This window comes from Gekko japonicus, unplaced genomic scaffold (genome assembly GCF_001447785.1).
Source record: "Gekko japonicus isolate JY-2015 unplaced genomic scaffold, Gekko_japonicus_V1.1 scaffold1624, whole genome shotgun sequence".
NCBI lineage: Eukaryota > Metazoa > Chordata > Lepidosauria > Squamata > Gekkonidae > Gekko > Gekko japonicus.
The window spans coordinates 249,229-264,467 of record NW_015176500.1 but is presented as its reverse complement, the minus strand read 5'-3'; the positions used below and the strand labels follow the sequence as shown (position 1 = coordinate 264,467).

At 42.5% G+C, this 15,239-nt stretch overlaps 1 protein-coding gene across 3 annotated transcripts in view; it reads right to left on the bottom strand.

The window, feature by feature from the left end:
• NTPCR (nucleoside-triphosphatase, cancer-related) overlaps positions 1 to 15,239 on the bottom strand; it is a 33,216-nt gene continuing 17,977 nt past the window's right edge. For all 3 annotated transcript variants that reach the window (XM_015427315.1, XM_015427314.1, XM_015427316.1), the window contains 4 exons: positions 12,879 to 13,041; positions 12,146 to 12,242; positions 5,368 to 5,577; positions 1 to 1,019 (listed from right to left, as the gene is read on the bottom strand). In XM_015427315.1, the coding sequence (XP_015282801.1) occupies positions 951 to 1,019; positions 5,368 to 5,577; positions 12,146 to 12,242; positions 12,879 to 13,041 (539 nt within the window). In that variant the 3' untranslated portion in view covers positions 1 to 950. The remainder of the gene's footprint in view (positions 1,020 to 5,367; positions 5,578 to 12,145; positions 12,243 to 12,878; positions 13,042 to 15,239) is intronic.

Sequence of the window (15,239 nt, the reverse complement as noted above, 5' to 3'; positions counted from 1 at the left end):
TACAGTTTCTTTATTAACTGGAAATGGGACAAAGGATTGCAAAAGAAAACAAATACTGTCAAGCAATAGTGTACACAGATTGTTCTACTTGCACCGTAAAACATAGAACCAAGTCACAGGAAAAGATCAATTACTCTATAGGAAGTGTCATCCAATACAGATCAATGGAAAAGTAGGAAATGCCTACAGAAATAAAAGGCAAACAGAGTCAAAAAGGACCACGGGAAAACCTGAATTGTCATGATCCCACACAAGCAAAATAAAGTTAGGCCAATTTCTTTGAAACATCGACCTAAAAAGGACACCAGAAAAAATGCACAGAGCCTCTTGCTTCTGTGGCTTCTATCCTTTGCACTGTACTTGCCTCAACAGCTAAATGAAACTGATTTGTCTGTTTACCATTAATTACCAAGATTTGCAGTGAAGAGCATTCCATGAACAATCTAGGCACACACCCACCACACATTTGAACTGTGCTTGTGTTTGTGATGTATCAGAGAGAAGAGACAATGGAATGGATCCTATCACTCAGGTAAATGCAGAGCATTCCTGTGGAAGAAAAGCTTTTCTGCTGGGGGAAGACTCTGCATTTAGCTTAGGAAAGCAGTAAGATCCAACCCAATATGAAATGTTTGAGAAACGTTACCTGCTACATGGGGGGAAAGGTCTGAGCCAAACTCTGCTGTGATTAAATGGAAGCCCACTCTTTCACTAAGTGTAATTCAGAGAATAATCTAAGATACTGATTTCAGAGCCCAATATTGTCCTGTATTTGTGAATTTTCTTATTTGTATCTGTTAACTTAATAAATATTAACCAGAAAGCAATGGCAGGTAGATGTAAAATAGCATTGCTCATATCTGCATAGTCAAAGTCAACAAAGTCCCATAAACATCAAGAGGAGGTGTGTTGAGCTGTCAAAAGTCCATGGTATGATTTCAATGAACATCTCATTTTAGGCAATTCTTCACAGCTGTCACAACATCTTGCAACACGCTGTCTCTGTTCTCCCTTGTAATCTAAAAATCAGAAGAATAAGTATCAGCACAAAAAGAGTTTAGATTACTCGTGGTTGTCATTTATCACAATAGCGGTTAATGTGCAATGCTCAAGGATTTTACACAGTTGTCAGGCAACATAACTTTTAAGATACTCAATGGGTTTTTAATTGCTCTTAATTGCTTAACAGAAAAAAGGTCAGATGTTCTGTTCACATTATTACAGATGTGAAAATATGCAAACATATCTAGTGGGTGTCACCAGAACAGCAAATATGAACGTATCAAATTCTCAACATGGCCAAATCGGTGGCTACTTAAATCCAGAGATTGGAGCTGTGAACAAACAAGGCAGATCTGTTTACAAATCTGAGAGAAGGCCCAGATTTGCAGAAAAATCTGAAATCTGAAACAAAAAACACATTGGGGGATAACAGAAATAACAATAACAGAAATACCACACGTAGCTTGAATAAATTAATGTCTTCAGTGGTTGCTGCTAGGCAACCATAACAGTATTACCAGCCTTCTGTCAGGGGGCAAGACCCTTTCTAGGGCTGTTCTGGCCTTTGAGGAGGGATTTATCAAGGGCAGGCCTGGTAGCAACCCCTTGGCAACTTGATACCACACAACTTGCATGATTCACTCAGGACTGGTTGCTTGCTACTGCTCAGTGGCAGCCACCCCCAAAAAACCAGTGTTATGTAGTGGATGGAGTTTCAGACTAGGATCTGGATGACTGAGGTTCAAATCCCCACTTTGCCACAGAAGCTCCCTGGATGACTTTGGGACAGTTACACATTCTCAGTCCATTCTATCTCGCAGGATTGTTATAAAGATAAAATGGAAAAGAATGATGTAAATTGCTTTGGGTCCCTATTGTGGGGAAAGAAGGGGTATAAATGAAGTAAATAAATAATAAATATAGCCAAAGATTTGGGGGGGGGCATATAAAAGGTAGATTGGTTGGTGTTTGGGAAGGAGAGAAAGACACAAGGAAAGTTGAGGATATAGGGGCCGCCAGGAGGGGGGAAAGAGGAAATAGTGAGAGGAGGGGGAGTGCAGCCAAGGACTACACATAAAATACTGTTTCTTCCAGTGGGGTGAAATAACCAAGAATGGCCAAGAAAAGCTCAACTTGCAAAATCAATCTGGAGATGGAGTCTCTGCTGTGCTTGGAAAAGTAAAAAGAAGGAGACAGAAAAAAGTGCAGCTATAAAAATCTATATTCTTTGATGCTTTCATCAAAATAAATTGACACAGATGAATCAAGAGCATCTTGGGCATTTACCTGCATTGATTTTGTGTCTGATATTTTAGAGTTCATGTGGCTTAACCTAAAGAGGACTTGACATGTTGTTACCAGATGCCAGAAACAAACAAATGTGAGGTGGAGCTCTTATGCACATAAACAAATGAAATTGTCTGGCACTACAAACAAACTTCAAGGAACAATGCAATGAAAGGTGGTAGACAGAGCTGAAACATTTCCAGATGCTTGGGCACTTGGGTTGTGCAAATCTCACATGGGCTCCAGAGAATTTGAAATAGTTTGAGGGGTTTGGTGGCAAATTAATATTGGCAAGAGAAATATTCTACATTTGTTTACATTTTGCTTTCCCCTCTCAATAACCCGTGCATTGTCAGGCTTATTAAAAGGCCAGTACTCAGTTTCAAAGGCTCTTATTAACAGAAAGGCTAAGAAGAAATTTTTAAGTAAAAAATCTTAGGTAACTCTGGTAATAATTTTTGTGAGTTTTGAAGAATCAGATGCTACTAATAATGGGGTACAAGACATGCAAGTATTTCTGGGTGATACACACTGAAATCCTAAACAGAGCTACACCCTTCTAAACTCAGTGATTTCAATGGATTTAGAAAGGTGCAACTATGCTTACGATTACATTGACATACTACTAGATGACTGGAACATATTATAGCTTAAGATACTTTCCATAAACACTCAAAGTGTGCACATTTTCTCCTTTACCACCATCTCTGACCTCCCAGGGCCCATCAGAAAACTGTCTTTTTAAGCTTATCTTTCTGTATGAAACTTTCCTCAAACACACCTGTGCCACATAGGCAGTACTCACAGCCCCTTCCCATTTCATTTCAGAATTGCATTGTTTTTTAAAAAGGGAGCATATATTTAAAACTTAATTATTCATTATAATACACCACTTAAAAGTGGAATTCTATGCTACAAGAAAGTCTAAGAAACCTGGCAACTGAACTTGAAGCTCTCCATCCTCTATGCTTTAAACTGTACTTGATCAAAAACGTTAGAAACACATAATTAACAAAAAACTACACTGTATTGTGCTTGTGACAGTAAAGCCTCTGACACGGATTGGCTGAGTGGGTTGTGATGGTAAAGAATGTTGTTCAAACTACTCAAGGAAGAAGCCTCCTAGAGCATTTGCAGGTCAGCTTGTTTGTATAAAGGAAAGGCTGTCAGATTGGCTGAGATTGAAACTCTCACAGTCTGAGGACTACGAAGAGGTTTCAGGATGTAGAGAAGCTACGGGACAGAAAGCCCACAGACAAGGGTGGCTGAAGCAAGCTTTCAGAGTGGGCCGTAAAAGGAAGTGGGACAAAGCAGGCATTCTGTGTGCCGAATTACAAGGGCTCAAGAACCAAATAGGCAGTAGAAACATGAAGCAAATAAGGGTATGGGAGAAAGTAAAGCTGGGTCTAAGTTTCACATTGAGTGTAGGGACAAGAAGGAAGAGGAAAGATTCAGAGAATTTGGGGCTCTGGTTCAAAACCAAGGATCAAGAAGCAGTGCATGGGGATGGGTGCTGTATTTCACAAACTGGTGAACTGCACAGCCAGTTCTTTAGCTGCACACTTCCAGTTTACACAAATGTATCTGGTTAAAACTAATGAGCAGCTGGCGCTGTTTAGTGTAGGTCTTTTATTTTACATCAGCAATTCAATTAATAATCTACTCAAGTGAACAGTTCTTCTCTATCTACTAAGACTGCAATTCAAACCATTTTTGTGCCAGAAGAGACTCAGAACTGAAAGCCCATGAGGGGAAAGGAAGATAAAAATATGATTAATTGCTTCCACAAACCTATTTAGAATATCACAAGAATGGCTTCATGAATTCCATATTTGTGGAAATAGCGCCACGACAAGAATTTCACAAAGCGTATCCATTCAACAGGGGCAATATATTCTATTTCCCATACTTCATTCCTAAATAAATTATGGCTGCAATTGTAGCAGTGCAAGGTTTTAGGCTGCTCTAATCTGCTGAGATTACCGGAAATTTGTGTTGTTGTTGTTCAGTCGCACAGTCGAGTCCGACTCTTCGCGACCCCATGGACCACATTTTCCGTCGTGCTCTGGAGTTTGCTTTATTTCATGTTCGTTGCATCTATGACACTTTCTAACCATCTCATCCTTTGCCGTCTCCTTCTTCTCTGACCTTCAATCTTTCCCAGCATCAGGGTCTTCTCCAGTGAGTGCTCCCTTCTCATTTGGTGGCCAAAGTATTTGAGCTTCAGCTTCAGTATCTAGCCTGCCAGGGAACAGTCAGGGTTGATTTCCTTTAGGATTCACTGCTTTGATCTTCTTGCTGTCCAGGGGACTCTCAAGAGTCTTCTTCAGCACCACAATTCAAAAGAATCTATTCTTCGGTGCTTGGCCGGAAATTTAGTCAATTACAATTATAAATTCTACCCAACAAAAACTGGATCAAAAGGCCAGTCTTGCACCCTTCTATGTAGCATCAGTGCAGTATAGACCAGACACAAGACTCTCAGCATAGGCGTATGAGGACACACCACCCACTTGTTTCCATAACTAGACCAGGCCTCAGCAACTGAGTCTGACAGAGTTCTTCTCCTCAAGCCTCTATAAGGAGGGTTTTGTAGTTGCCTCACACAGAGTGCCAGTTTGGATACTGCAACATAAACCCCTGCTTGCATCACAATAACTACAGAAATGGATAATGCTGCCAATGATGAGGACAGGATGAGACTACAGATGTTCTATAAAGCTCCCCCACCCCCCACCTAAAGGGATACAGTTGGGCTTTATGTGAATGAACCTTAGACTTGCAAACTGCTTCCATGCTCCAGTTCCCTTGCTTCCTTCCTAGTTTGCGCAAATCATGCTTTGCCCAGTTTAAATGCAACGGCAAACAACGCTCCACCAAAGAGGGATGAGGATAAGAACTTGCAAGGGGCAAGGGACATGTGAGCTCAAGGTTCTATCACAATATGTCAGCCATGAATTGGGGTTATGTCTGTGCTGGCTCTAAATCGTGACAGAAAGTAGTCATGAGAACTACTACATCAGACCCCTTGCAGTACTAAAAATGAAAACATCCTCAGTGGATTGTTAAGTGACTTACACTGAAGACCTTCACCTCCTTGCTATTTCTGATCTCTTCAACAAGCCCCAGAGGCTTTCCTTTAGGCACTGGAATCGTTCCAAGAATCACAGTTCCTGAGCCACTCAGAATTTGATGGACGGCTTGAATAAAGGACTGGCTGAAGAGCTCCATTTTACCAATCTCATCAATTACACAGACTTTTTTCACTCCACTGCTGTCAAGATCAGCCTAAGAAGAAAATATATAAAACATGATTTAAAAACCCAGCAAGACAGTTTACTAGGCTTATGGATGAGTGAAGTCATCATTATGTACAGAAAAAACTCCTCAACTTCAAAAGAACAATTTATCTGAAAAAAAGCTTTTCATATAGGAGGGGAAAGCTTCCTTTCTAAGTTATTTAAGAACATAAGAACATAAGAGGTGCCAATGTTGGATCAGGCCAAAGGCCCATCTAGTCCAACACTCTGTCACACAGTGGCCAAAAATACCAGGTGCCATCAGGAGGTCCACCAGTGGGGCCAGGATATTAGAAGCCCTCCCACTGTTGACCCCCCCCAAGCACCAAGAAGACAGAGCATCACTTGCCCCAGAGTCCCTATCTATACCTTGTGGCTAATAGCCACTGATGGACCTCTGCTCCATATGCTTATCTAATTCCCTTTTGAAGCCGTCCATGCTTGTAGCCGCCACCCCTTCCTGTGGCAGTGAATTCTAAGTGTTAATTTACCAGTTTAAAATCAAGAGAGATGCCATCCCATCCAATAAACAATGCTGAATGTACAAATCTCCCAGCAGAGGGTGCTCAATATAGCATTGGCTCCATGTTCTGTTCCTCTGAGCAACTGTACCTTGTTTTTAGTATCTACCTTGTTCTGTGTATCTCAAGAACCTACAATAAGAAGTTTTGATAGGCACTAAAAGAAAACAAGTAGACTTTGTGATAATTCTCTGAGACAGAGACTGAACTTTTTGCTGGATCTTTCCTGACACATCTTGAGATACTTCTCTTCTATTTACCACTAGCTTGCTACCCGTACTCCGCTACGGTATTTAGGTTCCGTAAATCCAGTTATAATACTGATGATGTGAAATCTGAAATGTGACATTTGTTGTAGGAATTCTATCAGAGAAGACTGTAGTGTAAGAAATGAAGTGAGACATACGTACTTTCCCCCCCCCCCTTTACTTTAGGACCTCTCTCTAGACCACATTGGTGGTTCTGCCCTCAGGTGCTAGGATCACTAGGCTGCTTGATGAGCTCACTCTGGAGCAGGCCACATAGAACTGTCCATTTAAGAAGCAGTTGTCTGTTAAGTCAACTCCTGCTACCTTCCACGAAAGTGATGGCCTCTCTACTTGTGTTCCTGGATTGTTTTGCTCATATGGAGACTGTGTTGTTCTGAGCACCTGAGGGTGATCTTGCTGGTACTTGGCCTATGCAGCTCAGTGCACTGCAGGAGTACTATGTGCAAATGTCTTTGCTACATTCCTAAGTTGCCTCCTCCTTGTAGCGTTGGCGTATCTGGCTCGACGTTTGCCAGGAGCTTTCTTGGGGGCAGTAAGAGGTGAGAGGTGTAAGGGGGAGTTGGTGTGAGGGAGTGGTGATGCGGTGGGCATTTCTTCAGGTTTATGAGGGAGGCATGCATCGAAATGGCTCCTAGAAATGTCCTTTACTATCTCCCCATAAACTTTAATACCCTGGCCCTGCTCCTATACCTGATAGACACCGGCCTGTTTGGTGTTGGGAGGGAATGTGTTTAAAGGCATCGGGGAGGCTGGGCCAGCAGCAGTGCTAAGGCAATCCTGCTGAGCAAACCTCCTCGGTGGCTGTAAGCATCCCAGCTCCTCTCCTACACCTGACAGGCAGCTGCCTGTCCAGTGTAGTATGGGGAGGGGGGAGGAGTATTAAAAGCCACTGTGGAGGCGGGGCCAGCAAGATCACTAAGGCGTTACTACTGGGGCGGGCTCCCTCGAGACTTTAGGCACCCTGCAACTGCAACAGGCAATCGCCTGTTAGGTGTAGGAGGTGGGGGGAGTGTGTTGGAAGCCATCCCACCTCCTCTCCTACACCTGACAGGCAGCTGCCTGTCCAGTGTAGGAGGGGGAGGAGTATTAGAAGCCACTGAGGAGGTGGGGCTGCACCTGACAGGTGTAGGAGGTGGGGGGAGTTTGTTGGAAGCCATCAGAGAGGCTGGGCCAGCAGCTTTGCTTCACCTCACAGGTGGTGGTTGTTGGCCACTCCTGATTTCCTCAACTGTCATTAGCTTTCTGCAGTCCCCTGTAACTGTTTTTTTTTACCCCAGAACACTGAGCTCTGCAGCTGACCAATCAGAGAGTGGGGGGTACAGGGAGGCAGCTGCCTGGCAGCCGCATAGGAATCAATGGGGGGAGCACATTTCCCCCCTTTTGACCCACTTAGGGGTCGAATTTCTAAAAATCCCTTCTTAGTGAGCACCTACGCCATGGTAGGAGTGCTCTCACCGAATTTGGTGTCTCTAGGTCCAGTGGTTTGGCCTGGGCACTGATTTTACGGTGAGGAGATTTTCTTTTATATATATAGATATACCTTCAAGTACAATGGGCGAATCTATCTGATTTTACTAAATGTTCCTGCAACGAGGGCATTACCAGATGTGCTACATGAGGACTGAACATATCAAACCACACTTAAAGGCAACACTCAGATAAATTTTATTGGAAACTACGAAGTATAACTAAACCATGGTTTATTCAAAGCAAAACTATAAACATAAATGCCTCCTGCTGTAAAATTTCTACAAGATTCTGTAATTCAGACTGCATTTTCTTCATCCTTTCTCTCAGAAGTTCCTTCAGGTCTTTAACAACCAACTCCATCCTGACTGACCAATCATTCTCATCATGTACTACATAAACCAATCAAATTCTGAATCTACCAACACCAATCCAACAGGAGTTTCATAACCCCGTTAAACAGTAACTGAATCCCCTCATTTCTGAAAGCCTCAACCCAAAACAAAGACACATATTTTATGCACACACGCACACAAACATGCAATATAAATCATTACAAAAAAATCAATACCACTTTTGTCACAGGCTTTGAGAATGGATACATTGTTTTTTGACTGGATTACAATGATTGATGCATTTACTTCTAGGTCCAATGCATAGTACGGGTTTGAGTCCATATAGTGCAACACTATACATGTTCCTTCAGAAGACAGTCTCACTGACTTCCAGAATTTAACCCCTAGTAAGGCGAATTAGCATTGCAGACTTACAGTGTTTGGAAACTGCCCTACTTCTCTCCATATGGCTTTGCTTCCTCTGAGATTTTCACAGGAAGAAATGCTTATTTATTTTGTTATAAAATATTTTAATCACGTGTTTCTCAGTTAGCTGAAGACTTCAGATTATACTAGGCTGTCTTCTCTCCTGAATTGTGTCATACATAATGTGTATTTTTGCCCTAAGAAAGAACACCTTCTCTGCTGAGTGAGCAACTTCTCAACAGAATTCATGCAGTCTCAGTATGCTCAGGATATATGAAATAAACACAGCCAAATTCAAGTCCAGTAGCACTTTATAGACCAATTTTCAGGGTGTAAGCTTTCAAGAGTCAAAGCTCCCTTCATCAGACCAACATGGTTACCCTCTGAAACTATGAAATAGTTACTGTTACCATTATCAAAGGAACTAGAAAAAAGCACTACTAAAACGTGAACCTGAAATATTTTATGTATACATCTAAATAACTCCTATGCATTTTGTATTTGCAAACTTGCAGAGAAGGTATTTGTTAAAAGAAATTTTGCCTGTCAAGAATTGATCCCAATAAACAGAAACATCATACACAGGCACGTTTAATTAATGCCTCAATTCTCAAAAAGCTTCCGAGATCTACCGAATTCTAGTTTTAGAAAATATTGTTTTGCTTCACAAAAAGATGGACGATCCCATAAGCAGGGAAGCAGGTGCAAATCACAGTGCTGCTGCTTGGTGGTCAAACAGAATTTTGACCAATAGAAATCTACTTCTGTAAAAGTCGAGAGGTACCTGGCTGCTGCTCCTTCCCCAAATGGAAGCAGATTGAGGGAAAGACGTTTTCAGCTGCAGAGCAGGACCGCCGGGTTGGGCTGACTGGCCACTTGGAACATCTTGGCCCATGGCATCCCCCCTCTTTGATCCCACCGCGATATACAATAGCGAGTGAGTATTTTACTTCCTAATGTATCCTGCAAGATGCGAGTTTTTGTTTTAATTGTTTTAACTTGTTCTATTTTTATTGCACTTGGTGCCTTAACTGTTCTAATCTTGTTGTATTTTATTGCACAGTTGTGCCCAGGGGTCATTTCGTAGAAAAAGAGCTAGGGGGACTCATTAGCATAACTCATTAGCATATGCCACACCCCCTGACATCACCGGAAGTGTGTCCTCCCCACAGCCGGCGGCGACCTCCAGCGGGCACCAGCAGGGAGCTCCAGGCCCCGCCCTCCCGCACCTCACCCGGGGGGATGGCGTCCCCCCGCGTCCCCCCCCCAAATGACCCCTGGTTGTGCCTATGTAAGCCGCCCTGAGCCCGCTTGCGGGGAGGGCGGGGTATAAGTGAAATAAAATAAATAAATAAAATAAGGCACAAGGTTGAATGTCTGACCTCTGACCTCCCTCCTTTTGACAGCCTAAGTGAGGATTGCTGGAGGAAAAGGTCTTCAGCTGGACTGGGTCTCGGCATGACAGAAGGATGCCTGGCTGCAGTCGTTTTTATTTATGGCAAATAATATTGATCTGCGGTTGACCTATGCTGTTTTATGCACTTAAGAGTTCACTGTTTAGTTGTGAAAATATATATTTTTTTACACTGAATTGTTAACTGCTTTCAAGACCTTCAATGCATTAAAAATGCAGCAACAGAAAGTTTTTAAACAATATTAGATAACATACAACATACAACGTACAGGCATGTCTGTCTACAAGATCTGCTTCCCAAATCCATAAATATTGAGGACTGGATCTTCTGCTAATTCTTCCATCAAGAGAGAAAGGGTTCTTCCTTCCTTTCTTGAAGGAAATCACAGGCTCCAACCCACAGTACAGTAACAACAGTTTCCCCCTAGTGACTGACAGTGCCATCCTGAAATGAGCTACATCCTTTTAAGTCCACTAAAGTCAACAGGCTTAGGATGGCACTGTATCCACAAAGGTTCACTCAAATACTTTCCTCCACCACCCCACATGAGGCAAAAGGCAAAGTGGCTCGTTTATATATTTCAACCGGTGTTTCACAGGGCCAAACTAGATGAGACAACATGCTCATGGCTGCCAAGAGGAAACTGTCACCATTTTGAAGTGATTTTAAATTGCCACAAGTACCCAATCCTGATCAGGCCCACACAGCAGCGCTCTTGCCCACCTCAGCCCCACATGCATTTTCAAGTGTCGACACAGCCATGGGATGTGGGGTTCGGCCATTTTAAAATGGTGATGGCATCCTCGTGGCAGCCATGAGGACACACACTATCACGTCCAGTTTGACCATCAGACTGGGGTCCACGAGGTCTGCAAGAGAACTCCAGAGAGTCTGCAAGTCCTTTCTAAAGACAGGAGTAAGCCTCTCCCTTGACTATCTGGCAATGTGAAAACAGAACCATCCTCCACGGCTTAGGGCAGGGCCATTCCAACTCAGGAGAAGGGGTGGAAACAGACTTCTCCTTTTCTGAAGTGTGGGAGCTGACAGAGCCGCAGTTGCCTGCAGCCATCTAGCTTATAGACCACCTTGGAGTACTAGTCAGAAAATGCACTGCTTGGCTGCTGGGATCCAGCACAGAAATGCATGGAATAAATGCAATCCAATAGCTCAGCACTAGGAATTGTAATTGGCTGAGCAGTACCAAGGCGGCACAATCCCAATACAGCCATCAGAATTACATTAGATAGAAAACTGAATTGGTTTTTCAATCACTTTTCCAATGTAAAGGATATCATAGAGTTAGAAAAACACCACTCTGGATCTATATCTATAGCCAACTGCAGTTTTTCATTAAATACGGAAGTTCAGGTTATGCGTGACACTGGTCTATTTCTATAAGCAGCTATGAAAGTTTTTTCCGGGAGCCCCCAACCCCCAACGGTATTAACCAATAAGGAAGTTTCCTTCTGTCTCTGGTGCAAAGTCTCTTCCAATCAAGGGGTGATTGATTAGGACTTCAGTTAGGACCTTTTGAATTTGTAACTCTATACAGAGTCAGCTACCCTCTGAGACCTGACATTGCAGGCCATTAATTGCTGTAGATTTTCTGGGTTGTGTGGCCGTGGTCTTGGCATTGTAGGACCTGACGTTTCACCATCAGCAGCTGTGACTGACATCCTCATACCTCTGATGGAGTACTCTCTGTGTACAACCTGGAAAATCTACAACTAATGAACTCCGGCAATGAAAGCCTTCGACAACATATTGCAGGCCATGTTTAAACAATACAAACATTTTACTTAAACTTGCTCTTAAAGTGTTCTCATGGAGGACACTGAGGGACAGAAACATCCACTGAGACATACCCTGGTTGCCACACATTTTGAAAAGTGGCTGTTTGCCACATAGCAGGTACCAGTGAGACAGAAAGGAGGACCTAGGGTGAGTCCAAGCAAATTTGTAAATAAAAATGGGGTCCTTCAGGTGATTAGAGAACTTCTGCTTTAAACCAAAGAGCCACTACATCACAAACAGCCCCTGAAAGAATGAAAAATCCTACATTTGTATTTCACTAACAACTTCAGATCACATTCTACTCACCAAGAACTCAAATAAGGTACTCACCTGTCTCAACAAAGGAAGAACCAATTGTTCAAATGAAGCTAGGTCTACTACATATTGGCCAACACGGTATTCATGCCTTGCCACTGAAGGGCTAGATCTAAAGGAAAAAAAGAAAACATTTAAAAATTAAACACTGCAAACAACAATGACAATGAACACTTCAGATATTTTTTCTCAACAAGGGGACACCAGTTCTCCAATTGGCTTGCAAAGCCCTTTCTTCTTTCCCTCTCTCTGCTAATACCACCATGCTTTTCTTTGCTGCTAATATCCCAGTACTTGTACAGTATTTTAATGAAATGTGATAGATTGGAGTGGGTTATTATCAGAACAGCAATGGACTGGTCAGTCAGGGCATGGGATTTACCAAAGTGCTCCTTTAACTGCTCTAGAAGGTTGCCATAATTTTAATTTTTTAATTTATAACATTTTAATGCCTCCATTCCACCCTATCAGGGTCAACAAGGCGGCATAATTAGGAAGACAGTGTTGATTTTCTAAGCACTTGGCCATATATAGTGAACAGTGACTGCTACTACTTCGACTTCTCATTTGATTGCATGCTCCAATATTTTGCTTGGTTACATGTTCTCATTACAAGGTAGTCATGGTTTTACCACTTCAGCTAACACCAACAGCCTTGGGAATTTCAGAGCACAATGGTCACAAAGGGGCATTTGCGCATTCCACCAAAAAGTTAGATTCCACAGTGTATCTTTGAAAACATCAGTACCCAATCCTAGACAAAACTCCTCTTCTTCCACTTAGAGTGACAACATCAAATCCTATTCTCCGGCCACCTTCTCTCACTTCTTCTGTGTAAAATCCATCAATAGGGACAACTGATGATTTTAAAACTTCAAGGGTTTTCTGGATCAATGTGGTTTTTCCAATTCCTGTAACAAAGAGAGACTTTGCTGTGCCACACTTTCACTAGCAATGAAATGTAAACTTTATAACAGCAAGGAAGGAAAAACATATTTTTAGTTTACATATATATATATATCTTAAAATACATGTTAAGATGCAATGTAGTACAATATCAAGGTCACCAAATGGTGCACCTGTGGTGGCCTGCAATGGACACTAGGCATAGAAGACTTTACCGTAAGACAAAGGCCTGTGACATTGCAAGTTTTCACAACCTCTCACGGCGGAGGTGCTCACAACATAAAGATCCTGATTCATCAGGCGTGTACTCCTATACATCACCATGGGGCTCATTTCCCATTTGGTTCAGTAGAGACTGAAAGGGCAACCTTTGCAAACAACAGGGATTCTTTGTACTTTAGACCTCTCAGACAAATAATGCATCGAGTTAATACATAAATATGCACTGATATTTTTGGGAAGCATTCTCAAATAACCATTTTCAAAGATCAGGTACCTTTATTAAAATGTAAGATCTGCTTAAGCATTTTGCAGACTGCTGAATTTAGGACTTTCCTGTAAGTGATGAATGAGGCCCATCATCTCAATTTCTACAACAGGTGGAAGCTATCCAATAAAAAGTGTTGCTTATTAATATAACCACCACTGCCCTCCCAGCTCCCATCCTGTCATCCTATATAATCATATTAACATCCACTGAAAAAATGGCTCTGTTTGGTTGGTTTATCACTTATACCCTCAGGAACCTAATTTATTCCTACAAAATAGGAGGACAATGATAATAGTCCCATAATTGTCCATTATTTAAATTGGACATGCTAAATCATTTTTAAAAATTAAGTCACACAATCTGAATGTTTAAGGGGGCTGCTGGTGCTTGCAGCTGTACTGATGAGGCAGTAGTTGTTTCAAAACCTGCGAGGATCCAAAAAGGAGGTCTGAGCCATGAGAACATTAAAAAAAAAACTTTAACAAAGCATACAAATAATATTTGGTGACATTTAAAATAAAAATGAAATTTACCTTGTCAGTTAATCAATTCCATACACCTGTCCTGAACAATAGAGTGATTATAATCCTATAACAGTACACCTTTATTTTTGGGGGCTATTTTTGGGCAGGAACGCACAGGAACGGAGTTGCGGCTGGCTTCCAAGCTCAGGGGGCGGGCACATGCAGCAAGCCCCGCCCCCTGCTCCAGCAGCTCTCAGTTGGGCCACGAGGAGCAAGAAGCAGGGAGGTAAGTTGCAGAGCCTCCCCCTTTCTTGGCCCGCACTGAGGCGTAGGGCCCGGGAAGGCTTGCAGAACCCCCCCCCCACCTTTCCTGGTCCCCCGCCTTTCCTGGGGTGTGGCCTAATATGCCAATGAGTTCCTGCTGGGCTTTTTCTACAAAAAAAGCCCTGAGTAGCTGAAGTGAACTGACACATGTAGCCTGATCCTCTGTACGCTCACTCAGAAGCCAGTCTTAGTGAGTCCAGTGAGACTCCCATGTACTGTACACGTATATAGAACTGTAGAACCTATTGTTATCAGGCTTGCTCAGATCTTGCAAACTAACCCTGCTTGTATGTGTGTGCATTTAAGGTCATCAAGTTGCTTCCGATTTATGGAGACATTATGAATTAATGTCCTATAGATATCAATCCACCTCATGTTGGGTCTTCCTCTATTTCTGCTGCCTTCATCTTTTCCTAGCATTATTGTCTTTTCCACTGACTGTTGTCTTCTCATAATGTGACCAAAGTAGGATAGTTGCAGTTTAGTTATTTTAGCTACTAAGGAGTGTTATCCAAACAATTACTGGTAAGTCCCACTGGCCGCCATGAGGCTTACATCTGAGGAAACAAGCATAGGCTTGGCTTGTAAATTAGTTCAGTCATATGCTTGGAATGGCAGACTTCACTTATTTTGGAATAAAGATTTTAAAGGTGTACAGTTTGTAGCTAAACAGAAATCCATGGTGGGTGGGGTGTTTGAATATGGACTGACAATTTGTTCTGATCATCTTTACTAGGGATGCCAGCCTCCACGTGAGAGCTGGGGATCTTCCAGAATGACAGCTCATCTCCAGACTGCAGAGTTCAGTTCCTCTTTGGAGGGTGGCCTCTATGACTAGGGCTATGGGTTGGGAAATACCTGGAGATTTGGGGTGCGGTGGAGCCTGGGGTGGGCCGGGTTATGGGAGCCGAGGGGCTTCAGCAGG